Raw genomic sequence first — 25,913 nt, forward strand, 5'->3', positions numbered from 1 at the left:
ACCCTGTCTTAAAAAACAAACAAAAAATAATACATAAGTTTTACCCCACAATGGTTCCATTCTGTTCCCTCTTTCCCTAGAAACTCCACATTATTATATGGATGCCTTATCCTAATATGATCATGTTCAATTTAGGCTTCCTACTCAATTTTCGGTTTTTCCTATATGCAACAATTTTACCCCAAGAATAAGTACATCCATTATGATGACGTTTAATAGAAGGGCCAGGCCACTCACACAGATTTTCAGAAACACTAAATTTAGTCATCATCAAGAAAATCTGTAATCAAACTCTGTCTTTTTTTGTTCTCTTTCTGCATGTTAGTTGATGCCAAACAGAAATAAAGAAGACATTCTCTTCAGTGCATTTACACTGTAAGAAAGATTACTCATTGAAAATATGGATTTTCAATTATTTCTTTTAGATAGATAAATTAAGAACCAGAAGCAATTCCACAACTTGATAAAAGCTACAGTTGTCGGCAAATTTGGATGACAAATATGAATATTTACTGTATTGGGAATAAGGTTAATATTTTAAAACAAGGTTGACAGGAGAAAAATTGTCTTAGTTTGCAAAAGGAAATTTGTTTCTTTAAGTGAAAATTGGGGTCAGTAGGCCACAGCTCTTCTTGCTTTTACATGCCTGAAATGAATTAAATAATGCAGTAGCAAAGCGGTACTGAGCAGACTAACGACAAAATTATACATTAAGGCTCAGAATCATTATACACTAGAAATACATATTTTATATAAGAAAACATGAAATTTTAAATGCATTGCCACTTCACCTCCATTATCTTAAGGGAGAAAAACTAAATCCTATCTTCTTATGTTCATTAAGGAACTCATGGTCTTTTTCTAGGAAGCAGGGGTAGTTACTGCATTCTGTTTGCTGATTGTGATTTCAATGTGATTAAAAACTTATTCTTCATACAGTAGATGCAGTATCCAGCTCCATATACTATTCAAAGTGAGTATAATATTATTGTATAGAGAGTAAGTCTAATTTTGAGTTGTTTACCCTTCTTTGGATTCCCTTAAGTGAAATAATGATAGTAAATAACTTCGTTAAACATGTACTTACTATGTTCTAGGAATTGTGCTAGGCATCCACTGTCTGATTCACAATAACCCTTTGAGGCAGATAGGATTTTCACCATTTGATAAATGAGGACAAAGGCTCAGACAGGTTAAATAAGTTGACCAAAGTAACCAGGCTAGAAAGTGGCAGTTATTAGATGCTAACTTCATATTTTCAGTAGTGACATTTTCAGGAATGTATTGCAAATATATTAATATTCAATCCACTATTAAATTTCATGATTTATGACTTTTAAAGTAAGTGTGAGTGGGAGTCTATTTTTAGAAATCAAAATAAATAGCACTTTAAGCCTATGCTGTGCACTTGTATACACTCACACACATGGAGCATTGTGCTTGGCTCTCTTGGTTTCAGTGCCAATGCCAGTAGTTACCCTATGGAAAATGTTAGTGAAAAACACTAAAGTGTACTAGAAAGTACATTTTAGTATATAATTACCGTTTTATATGTGGGCATATAGTAAACAATCAACCTATGCATATTACATATAACTTTACTTTGAAAGACATGTAAATAGAACAGAGTCATGCTCTGATGTATCTATATGATGCTGAAATAACCATCTAATTCACAGAAGTTATTCCATTAGAATGTGGTTTTTATTCCAACCTTTCACTCTCTAGTCCCTCGTGTCAAGTTATATAGACACGGCCCAAGTTGTAATGTCCTCAGTGGGTTTTATTTATTTATAATGGTACATTTTTCCCAGCATCACAAAAGGCAGAAAATTCGTTATTGCCATGTGAAAATACTCATTTTGTACCATTATTCTCTTTACACTTATTTGTCCTTAGAATATGGAAAATAAAATTAGCACTACTGCTACCCGATAATCTTTACTAGAGGATTGTTTTTGAAGATAAGGAATTCAAATATCAATAAGCTGAATTGAAAACAATATTAAATTTCCAATGTGATGTGGCTTCTCTTTGGAAAGAGATGGAACTGGTCTGTGTTTCTCTACTCTGTGTTCATAGTATCAAAGTAACCTTTATATCTGTTTTTCTGTAATGATGACATTTACACTTGGTTGCGTTAATACGAAGTAACATGGATCGCGTGTGTTCATAGATTCTTTTTAATTACTGTGTAAAAATACTATGTAATTGAAACAAAAAGCATTGTTTCCAATCCTAATTTTTTTTCCTCAAGTCCATCCTGTCAAGCTGCAAGCGTGAAAGTTATTTTCTGGTGGTGTGATTAGATTGGGGCTGAACCCTCCAGCTGGCAGGCCTGTCTATGACTGGCGGCGGCCTGTCCCCAGTGCTTGTCATTTCCTGACATGCCTGACAGGATGGGGACAGCCGCCCCAGACAGGTTCATTAGATGGTGTTTTCTACAGCTGGGCTAAAAATAAATAAATAAATAAATAAAAAGTCTGTGCTTTGTCAAAGCCCAAGCTGTAGGGGCCCTTCTTGTTGGTTTAAACCAGGGCCTTGTCGTGACAAATTTTGATCTGTGCAGTTTTTAGATTTTCTGACACATTTTTATTTCCTTCCCCTTTGGCCTGCACTTTGTGCTCTCTGCCTTGTTCAAAATCCTAACATAGTCTTCCCAAGAGAAAAAGAACCACCGTTACTGAGGGCTTAAAAGAAACAATAGTGTAATACTTCATAAAATAGCAATACTTAATCTATTTCCATGGTGATCTGCACAATGGAGGAAAAACAACCTTGGGACTTGTGATAAGCCAATTACAAGAAAGGTTAAGAGTTTTTATGGTGCCAGAAACATGCCATCTACATGAAAACATAGGATCATTACTAACAGTCTACACTGTCAAATACACTGCTTTTTAGAACTGCCAGGAATTTAAGCTATCTTCATTCTTGAGCTTTTAGGAAGCTGACAGAGTTTTCTGCCTGTGTTCATAGGCTTTGATGTCAGAAAGAGAAATTACAGAAGACTGTAGAATACTTGCTAATTAAAACCAGAAATAAATTCAAAAATCAAATTTAGAAATATGCTTCTTTGTCAATGATAGGGCCCCTTTAAGGCTAACTAGATGTGCCAAAAATGGAGTGCATTTGAAACATACATTTCTACAGTCATGATTTATCATTCTCAACCCCAAATTCAAACTTTTAGAATATAGTATTGGAAAGAAAAGAAAAATATTCAGCCAAGAAATTATTCTTCTGGGTTGCACCTGTAATTAAAAAGTAGCTGTTGACATCTGTACCTTAGAGACTTGCCTTAGTCTCTCTACTATCATAGTTGCTGATAGCTGCTTTCCATTAAGAGAAACATTTTATCTTAACTTTTAGTAGATAGAACATGCCCATATAGAACACATCTGATCATATTTGTCTAAATAATCTTAGTGCTGCTGTTAGCGATGTTTCCTTTCACATGTAAAGATACAAAATATAATAATGTTTATGTCTCATATGCTTTGTCATTGGTGTAATAAGTAGTGTTGCTGAAAAAAATCGAATTCCTCATTCACAGAAATCCTAGCCCTTACCTTTCCTTTGTATTGTTAGCTTTCACTGCTTTAGTTCCCCGTCTCTATGACAACTGTTTAAATTGGGATGGGCAACTGTCATCTGGAGTATTACTGAGAGAAAAGTGTTAGTGAGCACACAGTTCCCATAGATAGAGCATTTCAATATAATCCAATTTTAATTGAGCTCCAGAGACTTTGATGTGCTGCAGAAGGTTGGGAGAGAGCTATTCCAGGGAGAAATTAAAGCAGCCCAGCAAGGCTTCCCTACTCCAGACTGTCACCATTTTAAGTAAGCATTAGCATCAGACTTAACCTGCCCCTATGGAACATCTCACTTCTTTTTTCAGCTTTTCACTGATTTATTTTGCCATATGTAAAAGCAAAGCACTTTCATCTTTTTATGTATGTTTTTACACCCATTTGATTAGGCTTGAAAAGCTTGTACTGGACCTGAGATTCATCTTATGCTGTCTGTTGGACTTTGCTTTGGTGGCTCATAAAAGACATAGAAAGTAGAGTAGGGATTAGCTTGAAATTGTCAGCTATTATATATTAAACTTCCTTTTTTAATACAGCTTTGTAAGACCCTATTTTGGAGCTAAAAAGTTGAAGGAAGTGTAGTTTGTATTTAGCTTCGATTTATCATTGAATTTCATTTTAATGCTTAGATTCATCGTCATTTATTAGTGGCTACAATTTTTATTTCAAAATGCATTAAAATACCTTTTCTTCATCACATGAAAAGTACCTTTCAGGGAAAGCTGGTTCAGAGCAGCTGAATACAGTCATATCAATCCTTAACAGAGAAACCATTAACCCTTTATTTGTTTTTAATGGGAAGGTAAAGGGGTATTTTTCCACATGTATTCAAAGAGCTTTTTAAATATTTTGAAATATAATGTTGAACATACATCAAATATTCTAGTAATAATAAAAATGACATCAAATCACAATGTTAATTATAATTAAGTATTAAATATTTTGATTGTGCAGTCAAAAAGCTTAGTTACGATATGATAAACTTAGGAAATTATTATCTTTTAAAAAAAAAAAAAACACATGTTTAGAAATTAAGTAAAATATGACAATAATTAGAAATTAGTTTGAGTCTATGCATCATTCTAGATACTTCTAGTACCAGAAGTAGATTGACTGTAAAGCTAATGAATCTTCAGCATCAGGGCCCCTTACTCTTCAGGCCTTGGGGATGATGGGAGTTGCCAATAAATTGTGCAGTGGTTTCAGTTTACTAAGTTACCTTAAAAGATCTCAGAAGAATAGAACCTAATTTCTGAGACACTAGTAATTTGTTGAGATTTACTTTCTTATTCTAAATAGTCATGTGCATAACTTATTATAAACAATGCTGCAGTGAGTGATCTGGTACATATTTCATCTTGCTTTTCTGGGAGTATATTCACAGCATAAATTCATAGAAATAAAATCACCAGGTCAAAGGGTATATAGAAATAAAATTTGGATAGATGCTGCCAAAATTTTCTTGATATGTTTTATTATTTGTGAGCCCACTAGCAGTGTAGTGAGAACTTGTTTTTCTGACAGTAAACTCAGTATTAGCAAACTTTCAGATTTTTACCCATCTGATAGATTAAAAATATAGTATTTTCATATAATGTTCTTTCTCCAACAATGAATCAACTTAAGCATGTTTTCAGTCAAGTAAAAGCCATTTTTACTATTTTCTGTGATTTATCTATTTGAGCTTTTTTAAAAGGAAAATGTTACCCTCTCAATGTCTGTGGGACGGGATTATTTAAATAGTATTGTTTGTCTCATGCATGTTATTTTTCCATATTAGTTAACATAAAAATTTATAATACATATTATGAAAATTACATACACATTTAGATATGTCCCTTTCTCACTGCTTCCAACCTAGATTAATTTCTCATTCCTCAGTGAAATTTCCTCCTAAATATTAGTGTCATTTGTTCTGAGGATAAGAATTTTTTTTAATTTACCTGCATACCCAGGAAGAATCTTTCTGCTCTAGCATAAATCAACTGCTCTGTTACCTCAAATTCTAGCTCATTTCTTATAATATAGTTAGCTACATATATTAGCACTCTATTTACTATATAGAATTCTAAACCAGAAGGGCTGCATCCCTTATAAATTAGTTTGCCAATGTGGATGTCTCTAGTATATATTTTTATTTATTTACTAAATATGCATATTGGAGAAGCATACACTGGCACGCCACGCAGCTGCATTCAGTGAGTACTTGCTGTGTGCCAAGCACTATACTGACCACCAGGGAATACATTCCACATTAAAGTGGGGTTTTGACTGAAACACAGAAATAACCTCTATATATGGAGAAAATAATATTAGGTTTATTTATATTATCAGTGGAGAGCAAAGCTTTAATAACACTAGATATTTTAATTTGTATTTTATTCACTGGTTATCATTCCTTTAAAGTTGTCAGGTGTCGATAGGTTAATCGTTTTTATTGTTAACACATTTTCTTTGTGGAAGTTCATGTTTATATGAGTGATAACAAACAGAGTGACTGCCATATCTAAAGTCTGGACTGAACTTCTTATCTTTTTCACAATACTTGTAAATCTGCCAGTAATCCTAAACCTAGGAAATGGCAGAAAACCCCTAGCCACTGGAGTCAGAAACCCTCGAGACTCCTTTCATACCTTTACCTCAGCACAAAACAAAACACTCCAGCCCTCTCTGTCTCCGAACTGTCTGTTCTTCCTTCCCTCTTCCTACCTGCTGCAACTCTCTTAAGTCAGACTTCCTCTACTTCCTACGAGCTTCATTCAGATTTATAGTTTAGCCTCATTCCAAGTCATTCTCCGTACTGCTTCCAGAGTGCTCTTTGCAAATGCAGTTTTAATCTTACAGCCACCTTCCTCCGGTGCTCTCAATGGCATCACATTCCTCATTAGAGCTGCCATCTATTGAGAGCTAAGTTAAAATCCCCATTCTAGTTCATCCTTTCTGCAGTGAGGGCTCTGGACAGCCCTTGCCTGTAGACACGTGACCTCTGTAATTACAGTGGAAACTCCTGAGATAAGAACTTTACGTACTGTAGCTCATTTAATTCTTTCAACAACCCAGTAAAATAGTATCATCCTATCAATCTTACAGATAAAGACACAAATAGGAAAGCTGGGCTCCATGAAAGGAGGGGCCGTCTCTGTCTTGTTCACAATGTGTCCCACCGCCTAGCACAATATCTGGATCCTAGTACCTGCTGACTACATGTTTGTTTGATGAACAAATGACGTGTTAGGCCAACAGGCTTGGCCTAGGATCAGAGCACTTGCTCATGATATTCAAATGAAACAAATAAAAGGCAAATTTTCAGCAAAGTAGTATTTTGCTTCAAATAGCTTTACAAAGAAAGAATAAAAAGTCAGCAGAAGAGAAAAAAATAATCCTGGGGCATTCCAGAAATGCAGAAGAAACTTTTAGGTTATATTTAAACCTGGAAATACTGTTTTCATTGCCTGCCAGTCGGATAATCTCTAAATAATCTTTTTACCCAATTATAGATATTTGTGAAAGATACTCATTTGCCAGCAAGGGGCATTTACTGTGCTATTTACAGTTAAACTGAGTTGCATTTCTTGAAGAGCTAATTTTCCTCTAATGTAGAATTTTTCTAATGTAGAAAACTGGCAACAGAAGCAAAAATACCATGGGAAATTCAGTAGGTACATTATGTAGTTGAAGCATTAAGGTGTTTTAAGGTGTTTTTTGTTTCGTTTTGCTTTTTATGTTAAACTTCAAATGCAGAAGACAGAACACTCAAAACTGTAGTAAGTAGTATATAAGAACAAATTCCAGGAAATAATCCGAGCTGATTGGAGCAATGTGACACACAAAACTGAGATTGGATCAGAGAATAAAGTGCATTGAAAAGGATCAGGGCTGAGGTCAAGGCAGAGACTGCTCCCATCACTGCTGACTGAGGGTTCACTAAGGTCTGGGTGGGGAGGATTGTGAATTCATTTGTTCAACACATCTATGTAGCACAGCCTTTCTGCTCACCTCTCCACTTGATACTTGCTGTGTTACTTCATTTAATACTCACAGCAACCCTGCAAAGTAGATGTAATTGTTCCCATTTTATATAAGGGAAATTGTGTCTCAAGTATACTGGGAAACTTTCCTGAAGTTACAGAAACTTTAGAGTCTGTGTGTCATCATCCAAGTCCAAGTTCTTTCTACTACAGCATGGCATACAGATACATAAAAAATTACTTTAGTCTACAAAACTAAGTGCTAGTAAAGTACATACTTATTGCTACATACTGGTAGGATGAGGGAATGTGGCAAGGGTAACATTCATACTATATATTCATACTATATTAGTATGAAGGGTAACATTCATACTACTATATTAGGTAGATACACATTAAAATAGACCCAATCAAAAGGACTTCCAAAATGCAAATTTCCCTGCGTGAGGTTATGTTTCATTCTACCACTTCTCTTTGGGAGACGGTGATGCTGAGGGAGCTCTAGCTTTAAGACAAAGAAAAATCAATTCTCATGACCCCGAAGCAAGCACCTGTGAATACCCAGGGGCACTCAGGTTTTCAAGTGAAAATATGCTTCACAAACCCTGAACTCATGTTTTATGATAGCTTTCAGTTGCTAATTGTCACTGAAAAAGAAAATTCTTTAAAACCTGAAAAAGAATTCACATTCATCTTTTCTTTCTGGTCCCTGATGAGCCTACTACCTACCTGGAAGATACTTGATAAATGGTCAATATTTTTTGAATAAATGCTTTTATGAGCAGTAAGTTTTTAATACATTGTAGAGATTTACCAGGTAGACAAGGAGGAGAAGTTATTCTAGAACATAGAGTGTGGAAATGTTTGATATCTGCATATGTTTTTTTAATTCCAATGGACTTTACTTTTTTAGAACAGTTTAAGTTTACAGAAAATTGAACAGCTAATACAGAGAGTTCCTGTATATGTGTGAATTGGTCATGTTTTTTTCCTTCTTTAAAGAACAGAGACATGAAACGAACGTCTGATAATAACACTTTATATCAGAAAATCGTCAGCTGCAAATAACAGACACTCTAACTAAACTGGCTTCATTAAAAATAGATAAATAGATCATAGATAGATAAACTGGCTTCATTAAAAATAGATAAATAGATCATAGATAGATAGATAGATAGATAGACAGACAGACAGACAGACAGTCCTGGATTCTGGTGGTCTCCAAAGTTGATTCAGCTAGTCATGGATGCTGTCAAGAACCCAAGTGCATTGCCTGTTTTTACTCAGTGATCCTTGGTTTGTCCTAATTCTTATACTGATAGCAATGTGGCTCCAACACTTCAAAAAAATCAACATAAGCTCAGAAACATTCAAAGGGATGAGAGAGCATCTCTTCCACTGGCTCCCTCACAGCACATGGAAACTTTTCTAAATCTGATATACCCCTGGAACTGGCCACGGGGTTAGTGTGTCCTGGCTCAGAAGTGGTGTAAGAGAAGTCAATACCTGAATATGATCAGAGTTGTATCAATCAGGGAAATGGGGCAGGGAGGTGGGGTGGGGGTAGGAAGAGTGGAATGGTTTCCAAATAAGTAAGCAGTAGTGTCTTCTGCAGAGTTTCTTTTAAGAATGCATAGTAAAGTACAAATGGTAGATTTTGATTAGGACTTCTGAAAAACTGGAATTTTTTTTTCAGCTCCAATAAACCACGTTTTTCTGTCTCCCTCAATCATAGACACCCATTGACATAGCACCAATTACTCTGTTTATACTTCTGCTGCTACAGAATAACTGTATATATACAGGGTCTCCTAGCTGAATCATTAGTAGAAGTTAATCAGAAGAACAAAATCAGAAATCAGAGTCTATATATACCCTTTAATTCAATCATTCAACAGATTTTTTACCGAATTTCTACAACATACCAGGCAATGTGCTAAGTGATAGAGATACAGTAATAAGAAGAAAAAAATGGTCAAAAAGCTTATAGTCTAGTGGAGGAGATTACATTAAAAAATGAAGTTATACAATGAATTTGCAAAATTCCATTTGTCATAAGTGCTGTGGAGAGAATTTGTCTCATATAGGTGCTATGAGAGTGTAAGATAGGGTGATTTTACCTAGCTAGGGAGGTCAGCGCAAAAATAGAAGCAAAAAGAGACCTCGAAGATGAGTAGCAGTGAACTCGGCAAACAGGGGAGGATATTTCCGGAGAGGGAAAAATATGTGCATTGGCTCTGTGACAGCAAACAACATGGTATGTAACAAGGGACTGAACGAAGGCCAATGTGGCTTGACCTCAAGGGCAATGTGGAACCTGATTCATCTGGAGCAGGAGACCTGTTGCGTGCACCACTAACCCCAACCCATCTCTTTTGTTGTTGGCTCTGCTTCCTCGGAACTCCTGCTGCCTTATGATTTCTGCTGACTGCTTTCTCGTTGTGTTCTGGCTTCTTCCCACTGTCCTGTTCAGGCTGTCTCTGAATATCTTGAATTCAAATCTTAAGAGAGATCCTCTGATTGGACCAGCCAGCTAAATTCATGATAGCATGGCTCTGATGGTTTTCATAACCACAGACTGTAGTTACCCTACTTAGATAACCACAGGTGGAGTATCCCTTGTCTCAAATGCTTGGGATCAGAAGTGTTCCAAATTTTGAATTTTTTCACATTTTGTATCTATATATAATGAGACATCTTGGGGATGGGACCCAGGTCTGAAAATGAAATTTGTTTATGTTTCATATATACCTTATACATGTAGCCTGAAGGTAATTGTATACAATATATCTTAAATACTTTTGTGCATGGAACAAAGTTTGTGCATTGAACTATATCAGAAAGCAAAGGTGTCACTACCTCAACCACCCATGTGGACAGTCTGTGGTTATTTGGCATCATTATCATTCTTGAAACTGAATTTATATGCTACTGATAAGCAATCATTTTCTTACACTTATTCATATGTAAGCACATAACAGTAAAAAAATATGACACACTATTAACACCGTGTAAAAACAATGTGTTCAGTGTAACTAAGCAGCACAGCAGCATCACAGAATACCTGGATCAGCTGTTAAACAGCAGCAACAACAGACAACGCGGGCTTTAGTCTCCACCTACCATGGGTTTTGATTAGAAGGTAAGACGTCGTACAGTAACCACCGTGAGGCACTGAATAAACAGTGCGTCGCATACTTGCGTTATGACTGTGACCTGTCACGTGAGGTCGGACGTGGAATTTTCTACATGTGGCCTCATGTTAGCATTCAAAAAGTTTCTGAATTTTGAACATTTTGGGTTTTGTGTTTCTAGATTAGAGATGCTCAACGTGTACTTTTAATGTTAGTACTCATCCTGGTTCAATCCAGGGTGGTGGCATCATTGGTAATAAACATGGTACAAAGGAGCTTTTCCGAAGAGGGCATCACCCATGTTCCGTCCAGTCCGTAACAAACTGGAAATCACTCTGGAATATTTTAATATGGCTGATTTTAATCATTATAGACCATGTAGATTAGTAACTTTTCTGCACATGTTTATTACTAAATAAAAATCAAGAAAAGTATCCATAAGTCAGTAGTGTGTTAAATCACTGCTATGTGCTAGGCTCTGTGCTAAGTATGAAGAATGCAGAGATACACAGAATTCCTGCCCTCTGTGAGTCAGTAGGTTAGTGGGAGACACCAAGAAGTCAACCAACAATTATAGTTTGGTAAATATCATAAAAAGGTGGGTACAGGGTTCCCAGTAGGAGCAGCAGGGTCTCCTAGCTTAATCATTAGTCATATAGAAGTTAATCAGAAGAACAAAATCAGAAGGAATCTGCCAGTCAGAAGAAATATCATTTGCAGGGGCAGAGGAGTGTGACAGAACATGGCACACTGGGGAGCTGAAAAGTGTTCAGGATTGTTAGAATGTAAGAGCTAGGAAGAATGCACATGTTTGCTAAATAGGGAATTTTATACTACTATTAATAGTAACATTTGTCGCTTTTAAAATACCTACTACATACCGTAGTATATATGCTTCATAGGCATACATTGTACTATGATTTTGATTTCCATGACATTAGGATGCAAATTTTTTAAAAATGTTCAAAGCTGTAATGGATTAAAATCAAAAAGTGCACTAGTATTTGTAATATATGTAGTTTTCTTCAGGTTAGCATAAAGAAATGTTAACTAGGGAAAAAGTGTTTTTAATTAAGTCATATTTGACTATTGCAACAATGATTACTGCACCTCTACCCTGTAATCTTGTTTCATTCTGGCTGTATCTAAAATTGTAATATGAAATATCTTTAAAAAGAGAAAATAATGTGTCTTGACAATTCATAATATTTGTAAAATCAGACCCTATTACAAAATTAGTTAAAACCAAAACCTCTAACTCAGAACTCCAAATGATCTGAAATAGAAGAAAATAAATAAGTCTATAGAGAGAAGACATACAAATATAACTAGTTTAAAAATTAGTAGTATGCAGAATAATACAAAGAGAAGTTAATGTTTTCAGTATAGAAATGAAATACTGGAAACTAGAAATTCATTTATTTTCAGTAATACAGAGTTCTGGTCTTCCCACCTCATCCCTTTGTAAAATAATAGCAGAGAGAAAAAGGAAAGATTGTAGAGTATGCCAAATTTGAGAAAATGAGGAAACACAGCCAAAGATACAATATTTACACATGAGAACATTGATGAGTAGGACAAAAATGAAGCAACTGTGCCAGTATCATTTTTAGGTTTGAGAGTTTTACCATGATTTAAGAGTATGTGTTTGAAGATGAAGTAGACACAGAGGACTCCAGCTGCAACTCAGTTTGTTTGTAAATTAAATTTTAAAATATTTTACTCAACAAAAATTGAGTTCCTTCTCTGTGCAAATTCTATAAGGAATACAAAAATAGAATACAACTCGGTCTGTATCCTCATTAAGTTCATTTTTTAGAGGATGTATGTAATAAGATAGATCAATTTAAAAGGACCTGCCACAATGTAAGAGATGCTATTGGAGAAATACAAATAATGCTCTTTTGAGTAGTTCCTGGTTCTTTACTAATGAGTATAAAATACCATTTACATAGATCTGGAACAGTATTGCACTTCTGTAGCACAAATAGTGTCTACCTTGCAGCCACAGCAGTGATTTCTAAAGTGCCAGTTTCATTGTCTCACCTCTTGCTTTGTTAAAAATCTTGTAGCGACTCTCCATTATTCTCAGACCAGAGTCCAAACTCTAATGTGAGTTGTGAGATCTAGCCCCACATCCTGCTGCCCACTCACCCTTTTTGTTCTAATTTTATTTTTCGCCTCTGTGCTTCTTACAATATATGCGCACACAGTCTGGGTCCATTGCCCCCCACCCAGGACTGTGTTTATATATCTTTACATACATGTTTACATATGTGTTGTTCCTTCTGCTTGGTACTTCCTTTTTCCCCACTCCCCTGCCTTTTCCCATTACTTGTGATTTTCCACCAAACTGTGAACTCCTAGGAATCAGGGACTCTGCTTCTCCTGTTCACCATTGGTTCAGAATGGTCAGTTGATAAATATTTGTTAAATGAAAGTAACTGAAGAGAAATAAAATTGATAAACCATGAGAACACTTGGTAGAAAAGAGCTGACCTAGTTATGGGCTGTTTATAAAAGAAGAAGCCTTCTTACAGTTTATCACTACTAATAATGAGACTGGTAGCTCCTGTCCCAAATAGCTGGGCTTCGTAGTTAAGAGTTGAGTACTATGATTCCAGTAATGTCTAGGACACAAACTACCACTAAAGAAACAATAAATGTGGCTTTTAGTTCAGTAAAAGGTTATATGCTGTGGTCCAGATTTTCTACATCTGTTTTGGTGATGTCATCAACAAAATTAGAACCAGAGGTCTGCATGGTGGGGGGTGTGTGTGTGTGTATGAATGTGTGTGTGTCTGTACACATGCACAAAAAGGTAGGGAGTAATTGCAGTAGTAGGCTAACATTTGTTAAGCATTTCCTGTGTGCCAGGCGCTGTGCTGAGCATTTTTTGAAAAGAACTGTTAATTTCTCATTCAATCTCACAATGACCCCATGAAGTTAGGTACCATTATTTTTCCCCATCTTTAGATAAGAAAACCAAAACATCAAAAATTAACGAACTTGCCTGAGGTCTCACAGCTAGTAAAAGAGGCAGACCCAGGGGAAGCCTTAAGTCTAAGATAAGCAGGTCTATAAATTGATGAATTAGAGAAAAAAATCAAGATTACTAAATCAAAAGTTCTCCATGGATGGGCTGCCCATATTTCCCCCAACTGTAGGATGTTTTGACCCCCCCACTGTATACCCATATGTCCATGTACCAATAATGGCTGTTTTTATAATAGCTGTGTTTATAATAGCCGTTATAGCAACATTGTTTAATTTTCATTGAGGGTGTATTTTCTGGAAACCTTCATTTTTCCAGCTTCATTTCTTGATCATTTTTGTTTGCCTCACAGTTAAGCCATTTCCAACTTTTCCCATTTTCAGTTTTATATTACTGAATTGTTTTCATCAGGATTAATTATTTTCCATATAAGTTTTATGGAGTGATTTGGTTCTTTGATCAATCTTTTGGTCCATATTACATTTTACTAACTATAGTGCCTGCCCTTGACATTTTTATTTTGATGATAGTATTCATTATTAATTGAGTAAAAAGCTAAAGTGAAACTCTTCTGCCAGATATTTGAAGATTTCTTTATTGTGTAGGAGTCGTCTATAGCAGTTGTTCTCTAACTTTTCTTCGCCAATTTTGTAAAAGAATTTTATAAAGCTCTATACCACATTGCACATGTCTAAGTTAACAATTAAAATTTTCCATAAGTTTAAATATTTTAAAAAGATGTGATATCCAGTATGTTCTAAGTATTGCTATTTGAAAATAAAATTTTTATATTACTTTTCAGATATGTCCAGTAGAATAAAATAAATCAAGTAGAATAGTGATTTGATTACTAACATCTGTTTTAAGATATACAAATAAGCTGTTTTTTTCAAATGAACATTTTATATAATTTCTCTCTTTGAACTCATACTTCCTGTCAATTTCTTCCCCCAGATTTACCTAATCTAAAATATTTGTGCTTGTGAGTCTTTTTTGATCACTATATTATACTCCTCTGCAAAAAGTGTATATCCTTACTGATTAAAGCTTTAGTTTTTTAGGTTCCTAAGACCATAACATTCTAAGTATTTAAAATTTTTATTCTGAAATAAATTGTTACAAATATTATTAGCATACAGTCATACAACAGCATATATTGTGAACTTTGAAAAATAATTAAGCATAAAAACTGAAATTATATTAGAAATTCATCTCGTAATGAGATGAATAGTTAACACATGCACATATGAATATTATTTATTGCTAGAACAATATAGGAATCAATATTAGAGCTACTTATAACTTTCTTTTTTATAGAGGTATTGAAAAATCTTGTTCACATAAGTAAATAGGATGTCGAAGATGTATTATAGACAATGTTATTCAATGTTTTCTTTTTTTCTTTTTTTTTTTTTTTAAACAGAGTCTTGCTCTGTCGCCTAGGCCAGAGTGCAGTGGTGCGATCTTGGCTCCCTGCAAGCTCTGCCTCCCGGGTTCACGCCATTCTCCTGCCTCAGCCTCCCGAGTAGTTGGGACTACAGGCGCCCGCCACCACGCCTGGCTAATTTTTTTTTTTTTTTTGTATTTTTAGTAGAGACGGGGTTTCACCGTGTTAGCCAGGATGGTCTCGATCTCCTGACCTCGTGATCCGCCCGCCTCGGCCTCCCAAAGTGCTGGGATTACAGGCTTGAGCCACCGCACCCGGCCGTTATTCAGTGTTTTCTAGTCCTTCCAAGCTATGTGCTAAAAATCATGTAAGGATCTACTGTCAGAAGTTATTTTTAATTATCTCTCAATTGACAGCCCATTTAGATCCAACTTCTCTTTGAAAGTAAAGAATTGGGAAAACATCTGACTTGCAAAAGGATTTTTTTTTTAGTCTAGTCACTGGAAACATTCACTTTGCAATTGCTCCATCAGGTATTTTGAATCATCCCATTTGAGGCTCCTACCCCTCAACAGATCTTATACCCCAATCAATACACCACAGAGAAATACCATTTTTTATTTTATTTTTTAAGTGGTAGAATGGCAATGTGAAAAAGGAGATGGAAAGAGAACCAGTACTATCTTATGTTTCTCCATGTCTTTGGTAGGGAGATAGCGTCACCAAGACGTGTGGTGAGAGGTGGGAAGGGAGTGTTCCGTAGCTGCTCCGCACATCGTCACCGCATGTGCCACACAGCAGGTATCCATCAGACATAGTCTTCCAAGTGGTCATTTTGGAAGTCAAGCCTCTCCTACCTTGTAGATGGACTTTCCTTCAGGGCCTTGGGATCCTCTCCATTCAGCTGACAGTTTACAAAGAGCATGGGTGATCAGTGTAGACCTGAAATTTCTTTTGAACTATTCTTCTTGAATGTATTTGCTATAATCCTGAGCCATTGCCACAAATTCCAAATTTATATGAAATTATAAAAGTAATAGGGATTTGTGACTTTAAATTGCACCACAACAAGCCCTTTAATTAAACTGTTGAAACTGCAAGTGTGGATTGAATGTGACAACCTTAGGAACTCTGAAAAGGGTTTGCACAGCCGTCTGCAGCATTTTCATCAATTTGTAACAGGAAATTCAACTGGAAACAAAATTTAGATTTTTTTTCGTATGCAAAGAAAAAAATTGTAATACTTGTACTAATATATGCATTAGATGATTTGAGATCAGCAAAGCTATCACTAAACAAGTACTTTTTTAGGTTGCACAATATTTAGCTTCCTTAAAAAGAAAAAAGGATAAAACTTTTTTCATCTGTGATTTGACAGTCATTTACATGTTTCTGACAACATATACATGTCTGATACACATGAGTGCACAGCAGCCTTGTATTTTTCAACGTGATCATCAGATAATATGTGTTAAGCACATATTTGGGTAGGTGGTTTACAAGGGATTTCTATGACATTTGTATTGTATTACTTTCTATGTACCTTACTTTCTATGTACTTTAGTTCATAAATGAACTAAAATTCGTAAGTGAAAGGGGGAGATCTCAGGGCATGAGGCTGGCGTGAACTCTCTCCCTTCACTTCTTTTGGATTTTAAGCAGTTAGCTCAGTATCAGTTGTCATGTAAGAAAATCACAAAGTTCCATAAGATTTGGGGTCAAGATGCTTTAATATTCATGCTTATGATCTATATGATATATCAAAAATTATGTTTATTCAGTTCTCAAAAATGAAGCTGGATGGGATCGTATTTGTTGATTAGATTTCATTGTATATTAAATAATTTGAAGAAACAGGCAGGCACAAGCTAGATGATATGGGAAGCTTGGCTTAAGAAAGAAAACAAAACCATAAACCTCAAGTATACATGAAAGTACTTAAATGACTTAGAAAAATATCTTGGACTATAATAAAAAACAAACTGAAAGAATTATTATAGAATGTCCTTAAACTTATAGAAAATTATGTAACCAGTAAAGGTATAAATAAAAAAGACAATTTTATAGTATCAGGCCGTATTTCAGACCTGGGCTTGATGCCCAGATTTCTATAGAAATGTACCATAAACTCAGTATTTAATTGACTGTGATTGATATTCCTTTACATTTATGAGATGTATACAGATTGATTAACTCATCATTTGCCTGAAGTAGCATCCCCTCCAGTCATTCTGCCCCCATCCCACAGCATTCCACTGTGCCCGCCACATGCTTTCCTAGTGCTGTACCTCCAATCTCACTCTGCCACCTTCCTGCTAAGCTTCAGGACTTTCCCAGTGCCTGTGAGCAGAACAGGGTAATGGAGCCTTGGGATATAGTCCGAGGAAGCCACAGTAACCACATTTATCTGAGTAGCAGTGTTTCATCTTAATAATTCATTCGTTTTTGCATTATTTTCCAGCCTGTGCTAATGTTACTACAAAAATGTTTTAAATTGCTTACCAGAAACAAAATTGATGCTCAAGAAGGGGTTCCAAATGATATTCTTTGACATACCTTAGTATACATTTTCCCATGTGAGAGACATAAGTCCATAATATCAAGTAAAAATTGCTTAGCCTAAAGCCCTTCCATAACTCCTCTGGAGTCGAGGAATCCTTTTTTGTAAAGGTAGTGTCTTCTCAGAATGGGATCTAACCCAGTCGAAAGTTCCATGGTAGTGCAAATTAAACTACTAAAAAAGAGAAACCAGCTGTATTTAGATTATTGTTTTGGTTCTTGATTAAAGTCAGCAGGGGTGTTTGGCGGACTATACCATTAGGACATAAACATGAGAAGTCTGAAGGCCACATTGGAGAGAGCTTCTTCGGGTTTAACAAAGGAGTCAAAAACGCACGCACTTTGTATGATTTCTTTAGAAACTGCCCCATATGTACTATTTCTGTCAGTTTCCCATTGTGATTTATTAAACAAACAAATGTATATGGAGCACATATGTGCCAGACACTGTTTTAGGCACTGTGTATCGAACAGTAAATAGGATAGATGACAGTCCTATTCTCTATTCCATGTCACAGGGAAGGGACAGATGAAAAACAAAGAAGAAAATTAATCATTTTCATATGCAGAATTAAAACAGTGATAAGATAGGCTGGGTGTTGTGACTCACGCCTGTAATCCCAACACTTTGGGAGGCCAAGGTGGGTGGATCGCTTGAGGTCAGGCATTCAAGACCATCCTGGCCAATGTGGCAAAACCTCGTCTCTACTAAAAATATAAAAATTAGCTGGTTGTGTTGGCGCGCCCCTGTAGTTCCAGCTACTCAGAAGGCTGAGGTGGGAGAATCGCTTGAACCTGGGAGGCAGAAGTTGCATGAGAGGAGATGACATCATTGCACTCCAGCGTGGCCAACAGAATGAGACTCCATCACAAAAAAATAAAAATAAAAAAAAGAGAGAGTTACATGATAACTCTTTTTTTTTTTTTTTTTTTTTTGAGACGGAGTCTGGCTCTGTCACCCAGGCTGGGGTGCAGTGGCCAGATCTCAGCTCACTGCAAGCTCCGCCTCCTGGGTTTACGCCATTCTCCTGCCTCAGCCTCCCGAGTAGCTGGGACTACAGGCGCCCGCCACCTCGCCCGGCTAGTTTTTTGTATTTTTTAGTAGAGACGGGGTTTCACCGTGTGAGCCAGGATGGTCTCGATCTCCTGACCTCATGATCCGCCCATCTCGGCCTCCCAAAGTGCTGGGATTACAGGCTTGAGCCACCGCGCCCGGCCCATGATAACTCTTAAATTGCGTGTCAGAAAAGGCAGCTGAGAGGAGTAGATCTAAAAATGTTTTAAATAAAAATGTATTATGGAACGAAACTCTTTTTAAATAAAAAAATTTTAGGATAATCTTATTCCGTGATCAATCTTGAAGGAAACAAGCAGGGAAAGCAGGAGGTGGTTTGCTATAAAAAAAAGAAAAGAAAAGAAAATGGCCCTAGGCTCTATTGGGTTTTCCTAGCAGGGAATTATGTCTAGCTCAGAACATTGTCTTTCATCAACCCTTTTAGGATTTCAGATGCTTAAATATAACATGGGTTATTGTAAAGTAATTAGGCAGATTTTTTGAAATGCATATAAGAGCGTATATAAAAATAATTTTTCTTCCCATGTCCCCTTTGGTAAGGGCTGTACACTTATTTAAATGATGCTGCCATTGTTCAAAATAGCTTTGGACCTTTGGCTCTGTCTTTCAGAGTTTGCTTCCTAAGCCATTTAGAAGCTACTAGCAAAATCATTTTCTTTTAATTTTGTTATCTCTCCCTGTCCTCTTTGTGTTTAAGCTTTACTGATCTTAGGTTCCTTTTTGCTTGCTGCAGAGGTTCCCTAGGACCATTATGGTCCCAGGCTGTAGCTAAGAGAATGATAGGAAAACTGAGTTTGTATATTAGCTGGGATCCAGTCAGGGGAGAGGAATCAGAGGGCAATTTAGACAGGAAAAGTGTAATATAATTATAATATAAGTTATGCCAGGAGATTGAGTAACAAGGGACTGGCTAGTAAGAAATAAAGATAACTCTAAAGAATATTGGCCGGGCATGGTGGCTCACACCTGTAATCCCAGCACTTTGGGAGGCCGAGTCAGGTGGATCATTTGAGGTTAGGAGTGCGACACCAGCCTGGCCAACATGGTGTGAAACAAAGTACAAAAATAAGCTGAGTGGTAGTGGCGCGTGCCTGTAATTCCAGCTACTTAAGAGGCTGAGGCAGGAGAATCGCTTGAACCCAGGAGGTGGAGATTTCAGTGAGCCAAGATCATGCCATTGAACTCCAGTCTGGGTAACAGAGTGAGACTCTGTCTCAAAAGTAAAAAAAGAGGGAATTGATGAAGCCATTTATGGGAGGTGTCCCAACAGAAGCACTCTGCTACAAAACGGCTCAGGGTGAGGGAAGTACTGAGGAAACTGCTGGTCACTGGGTGCTGGGAGCATCATGCGTCCCAGGAGCCAAGTGCTGGAGAACAGGTGCCTGCCAAGTGAGCACACCAGAACAGAGAAGAAGAAAACCCTTCCTCCTGTGCGGTCTCTTCAGTGCCCTTTCCTGACAAAGTTTAATGCTATGCCAGGTAGCAAAGGAAAAGTATTTTAAGGACACAGGTTCATTTTCACAGAGCAAGGAATTAAGGGTGAATTTGCACATGGAAAGCCATAAATGAATAATTGGCACAGTTTATAAAATACAGTTTTACATGATGCACTTAAGGAGTCAAACTAACATGCTTTTTGGAGCTACCTGCTTGCTATAACTAACATAAAAACTGATAACATCCTTAATGGAAAGAAAAGCTTGGTCAAATTGTCATTGCACCATAGCTCCAGAAGGAAAAAATAGGTCAAAATATGACTATGTGTGTATATACACATGTGAGATATCGATATATCTGGACCTAGAAATATAGATACCGGTATCTTTCTGACATAACGCTATTGGTATAAGGGTGCCAACACAACTTTCATGGGAAGACCTATCATTTTTTCTGATATCATATTCACTTTACTGTTTGGGTCTTCAAATGGCCATAATATTTTTAGTACCTTAGTGAAATAATGATTATATTTGAAGATAGATTTTGTTGTTGTGGCTGTTTTGTCTTAAAATGTTTCCTACTTGACAAAAAAAAAAGAGTTAATCCTGTGTCACTATCCCTTTCCTTTTTAAAAATCATACTGGTCTATGAAAATCAAATATGGAAACCATTATAGCCAACTAACAATGTATAAGTATAAATTGTGGCAAATCACTATAACCCTTTTGTGAAATATACAAGAAGAAGTTTTGCATTTAGAAACCAAAACCCAATTGTCACCTGATACTCAACAACAAGGAGATATCAGTTCATCAATGGAACTTAATAGCCAGGGTCATATACTGTATATTCTTTGTCTCTGCTTAAACTAACCATTCCCAGGTGTCACTATCACTGTTTTTCAGATGATGAAAACCAGATGGAGTCAAATAATTGTTTTTCAAAATACTGTAGTTGGTAAATAGCAGAGCTGAGAGTTAAGTAGGAGTCTGAAGGGCTCCAAAATGTTTCAGGATTTAAATAGACATCTGACTGCCTCCGAAAACCTTTCAATGTCTAGAGAAAGATAAAAACTGAATTAAGGGTTACAAAATGGGATTTTCGAAAAATAAAGACCAAAATATTATACACTTATATATTTTATTATGTTTCCTAGAGAAAGGAAATGTAAAAAGAAACTTCATAACTTGTTTTCAAATGTATATATGAATATAATGTATGTAAAATGAATATAATGTATGTAAAACTCAGTAACTGTTTTCATTTCCACCAAAGCAAATATAAGTGCAGCAGAGTACACCAAAGAAAGCGGAAAAGTCCCTATGAATTGTTAATACACGTTGGTGTATCAGGAAGGAATGTGCTTGTTGGAGATTTGAGGACAGTGGCTTAATCAAATATAGATTATATACATGGGAACCAGAAGTCCAGATATGGATACTTGCTGTGATTGTTTCAGTAGCTCAGTATTAGAGCCAACCTTGGCCTTCCTCTCATAGTTACACAATTGCTGCTACAGTTTCAGCTATCACATCTCCATTCAAGCAGGAAGGGCAAAGTGGTATGCCAGCTACCTATGACTCATTTCATCAGCTTTTCTCAAACATCCTCAACTGCTTTTGGTTTTGATCTCATTACCAGTGCTTGGCCTAATGTGCTTCCACAAAGTTACAAGGGAATGTGGGGAAGCAGGGAATAACATTGTCATGATTGGCTTAGACCATGGGTCAGTGAAACTCTGTCCTGGGGGCCAAATTCAGCTCATACTTGTAAATAAAATTTTGTTGGAACACCTCCGTACCCCTTTATTTACATGTTGTCTATGGCTCCTTTCATGTTACAATGGCAAAACTGAGTAGTTGCAACTGAGACCGTATAGCTTGCAAAGCCTGAATATATTTACTTACAGAAAAGTTTGCGACCCCTGGATTAAACCAATCATGATCCTTTGCCTGGGGTGGACCATATGGACACTTTGGGGGTAGCTGGGCTGCCATTAAGCAAGAAAGAAAGGGGAGAAAGGATATTGGAAAGAACCAATGATATATGTCTCACAGGTGGTCACCTGGTCCAATTAATTATATACAAGACCCAAAAGTGATCATATATTTTCGGTTTTAAGTCACAGAGTCTCCTTGAATATGTTTTTCTACTCCTTTTCCTCAAGACCCAAATGAGACAATTTAGAAAGGCAGAAATTTTGCAAATACACAGTATCAAATTATTGACAGCGTTGTGACAGACAGTGAATTCGTTTCTAGTTTTCTGACTTTTACTAAGATACTGTCAGAGAAGATCTTAAATCCATATTTTATTGATTGACACTTCCCTTTAAACTGTTTATTTTAGGTTCTTGCATACACTGAGGGACTTCACGGAAAATGGATGTTCAGCGAGATACGAGCTGTATTTTCAAGACGTTACCTTCTACAAAACACTGCTTTGGAAGTATTTATGGCAAACCGAAGTAAGTCCCCTTAAATATTTTGAAAGAAAATGTGCTCATATTTACGTATTATTCATTTACATGGTATGATACTGTCTTGATTTTTCCACTGTATTTCTGATATGCTCTAGCTTAAACAAACATAAATTCTTTTTAAAAAATAAAAAAGAATGAATTTGTTTGAAATGTGAACCCTAGGTTTCTCATGGATAAAGTTATACTGAAAGCTGATTTTTCATGAAGATTCATTACCTTTACAAATAAATCATGGCAGGCACTTGAAGATGACTTGTAAAATTGATGGCTAACTTTCCTGTGGTTTTCTAAACCCTGTTTTTTTTCTTCTTACCACAGCCTCAGTCATGTTTAATTTCCCTGATCAAGCAACAGTAAAGAAAGTTGTCTATAGCTTGCCTCGGGTTGGAGTAGGGACCAGCTATGGTTTGCCACAAGCCAGGTAATTATATCATATTACATATTATCTATGGCTTGTTAACATATTTCAATCTCAATATTACAGCAATGTAAATGTGGTTGTAACATTATAATTATTTCAGAGACCAAAGAATTTTCTTTCTCTGAAGGTTGTTTGTAGGGATAGAGATTATGAAAATAGCTATTTTGAGAATGACAGAATGGTTAGGGCAGATTTTTATTTAATACATATAAATAAGAAAGTAAAAAACTTGATTGCATATCATAACTAGCATATAGTTAAGACATTCTTGCTTGTTAAAATCTTACGGGAAACATAGCAAAAGCCTCAAGATCATAAATGATTAATTGCTATGTAATAGCATATAAATGTTTTTATAAATGCCATATATAAATGCTTCTTCATTAAAGCAAGAAAACCCTTAGAGTTTATTAAGTGTAATAATCATTAATTGTATACTGGTAACCACATTTCCTAGATTTTCATCTTGGTATTTTAGAAGAATCATTTTGAAATCTTATATTATTAAAAGATACTAATGTAAGTATAAAACGTAATCAGTAGTTATTCATATTGCTGATATTAGTTTGTCTGTTTTTGGCTCCAAATAACTGAATACCTGACTAAAAATGACTTAAACAATAGGGGTATTTTGGTGTGTGTGTGTGTGTTTAATATAAAAGATCTGGAGTTAAGGTGCTGCCAGTATTGGTTCAGAGGTTCAGTGATGTCAGAATTCTATTGGTTTTCTATTCACAAAATCACCACTCCTTCTCCAGCTACTACATCTTCACACAACTGCATTACAGTAGGAAAAAGACACAAAGGATTTCTCTTCAAGCTTCTCTGTTTTAGGAAGGAATGTATTTCTCAGAAGCCTAGAGCAATCTTTATCTCAAGTGCCTTTGGCCAGAATACAGTCACCTTCCCATTCCTAAAACAATCACTGCCAGAAAGGTGTGAGTTCCGTTGGCTTAGCCCAATCATTCCCTAGGTTTTATGGAAAAAGATGTCACTGATTCTTCGCCAGCTCTTGTTTTTTTGTGGGTTTTTTTTTGGGGGGGAGGGTAGAGGGGGACGGAGCCTCGCTCTGTCGCCCAGGCTGGAGTGCAGTGGCACGATCTCGGCTCACTGCAAGCTCCGCCTCCCGGGTTCATGCCATTCTCCTGCCTCAGCCTCCTGAGTAGCTGGGACTACAGGCGCCCGCCACCTCGCCCAGCTAATTTTTTGTATTTTTAGTAGAGACGGGGTTTCACCATGTTAGCCAGAGTGGTCTCGATCTCCTGACCTCGTGATATGCCCGCCTCGGCCTCCCAAAGTGCTGGGATTACAGGCATGATCCACTGCTCCCGGCCTTCTTTGCCAGCTCTTACATGAACAAAAGAGGATTTCTGTGGATGAGGAACAAAGGGAGATTGGCTTTAGGTAGATACCACAATGTCTACCACATAGATTGTTATGTCCTTGAGAATTATTGCACAGCACTGTATGGATGGAAGGGAAAACTAATCTTTGTCTATTCTCCCTTGAATAGGCTACAGACATTTGAAAGACAGGGACTGTGTTTTATTTATCCTTTGATCTGCAGGACCTAACACAGTGCCTAATTGCAGCAGTGCGTTTAAAGTGCTATTCAGCTAGGGTTATGTTGTATTGCAACTTATCTATTCTCTTTAAGCTTACAGTGTAAGACCAATTCACTGACATGTATACACATGCTCAAGGTATTTGCTAGTAGAACGACAAGATTAAACTAAGATATTAGTAGATAATGAAGCACTTATATAAAATACAGGTCAAAGAAAAATGCATTTCATCTATCAAAGAAAATGAGGTTAGTTCTGCAAGACTTGTTCTTATTGAATCTAAGCTGACTCATAATAATCATTACTTCCTTTCCCAAGTGCTTACATACTATTTGTTTAGTCATCAATTTAAGAATTTACTCAGGAATTGACATTAAAAACTTACGAATGGGTCTAACTTTTTCCTTTTTAAGAGTAATCTCCTGTCTTCTGGCATATTTCTCAATGATTCCTGAAAGATTGCTAGTAGAGGTTTCTATATGGCATGTATAATTTCCCTCAGTATTCTTTGACTTGTCTGGACCAGAATTCATTTAAAACAATCAGAAGCTCTTTTACTATATTTCTTACCTATTATGAGTATTGTTTCCCCTTTAACCACATTTGGTCTCTTTTTGACGTTTAGAAGATCATTCTTTTTTTTTTTTTTTTTTTTTTTTTTTGAGACAAGGTCTCACTGTGTCACCCAGGCTGGAGTGCAGTGGCGTGATGTCAGCTCACCACAGCCTTGATGTCCTCAGACTCAGCAGATCCTCCCACCTCAGCTTCCCAAGTAGCTGGGAATACACACATATGCCACCACATCCAGCTAATTTTTGTAATTTTTGTAGAGACGGGGTTTCACCATGTTGCCCAGGCTGGTCTCGAACTCCTGGACTCAAGCAATCCACCCACTTCAGCCTCCCAAAGTGCTGGGATTACAGGCAAAAGCCACCATGCCCAGCTGGAAGATCATTCTCTATAAGAAAACTGAAAAGAGCAGTTCAGTAGTTTTGGTCTCTCTGTAATTCGTAATACCATTCTATCTTTAAACATTTTGTTGTCCTTGGCTTGTTTTCCCCCCAAAAGCTCAACTAATTATTAGTTTCCTAATAATATTCTTACAGACTCAGTTTTATATACTTCCCTAGATATACATCCTTAGAAGTACCAAGTGGCGATGGGGAGACCCTGCATCTAGGCTTAAACCTGTCACTTAACTGGGTAACAATACGCAAGCCTCACACTTAGTAGGAATTCAATAAATATTGGTTGAAAGAATGAATAACACTACTCAAGCAGAATGACACTCTTA

General features: G+C 36.5%; 1 protein-coding gene across 4 annotated transcripts in view; it reads left to right on the plus strand.

Annotated features, from left to right (window-relative positions):
- The window catches only part of NBEA (neurobeachin), a 731,202-nt gene that overhangs the window by 573,172 nt on the left and 132,117 nt on the right, over positions 1–25,913 (plus strand). For all 4 annotated transcript variants that reach the window (XM_073013351.1, XM_073013354.1, XM_073013348.1 and 1 more), the window contains 2 exons: positions 22,501–22,618; positions 22,952–23,054. In XM_073013351.1, coding sequence (XP_072869452.1) covers positions 22,501–22,618; positions 22,952–23,054 — 221 coding nt within the window. The remainder of the gene's footprint in view (positions 1–22,500; positions 22,619–22,951; positions 23,055–25,913) is intronic.

Source organism: Chlorocebus sabaeus, chromosome 3, assembly GCF_047675955.1.
Source record: "Chlorocebus sabaeus isolate Y175 chromosome 3, mChlSab1.0.hap1, whole genome shotgun sequence".
NCBI classification, from domain to species: domain Eukaryota; kingdom Metazoa; phylum Chordata; class Mammalia; order Primates; family Cercopithecidae; genus Chlorocebus; species Chlorocebus sabaeus.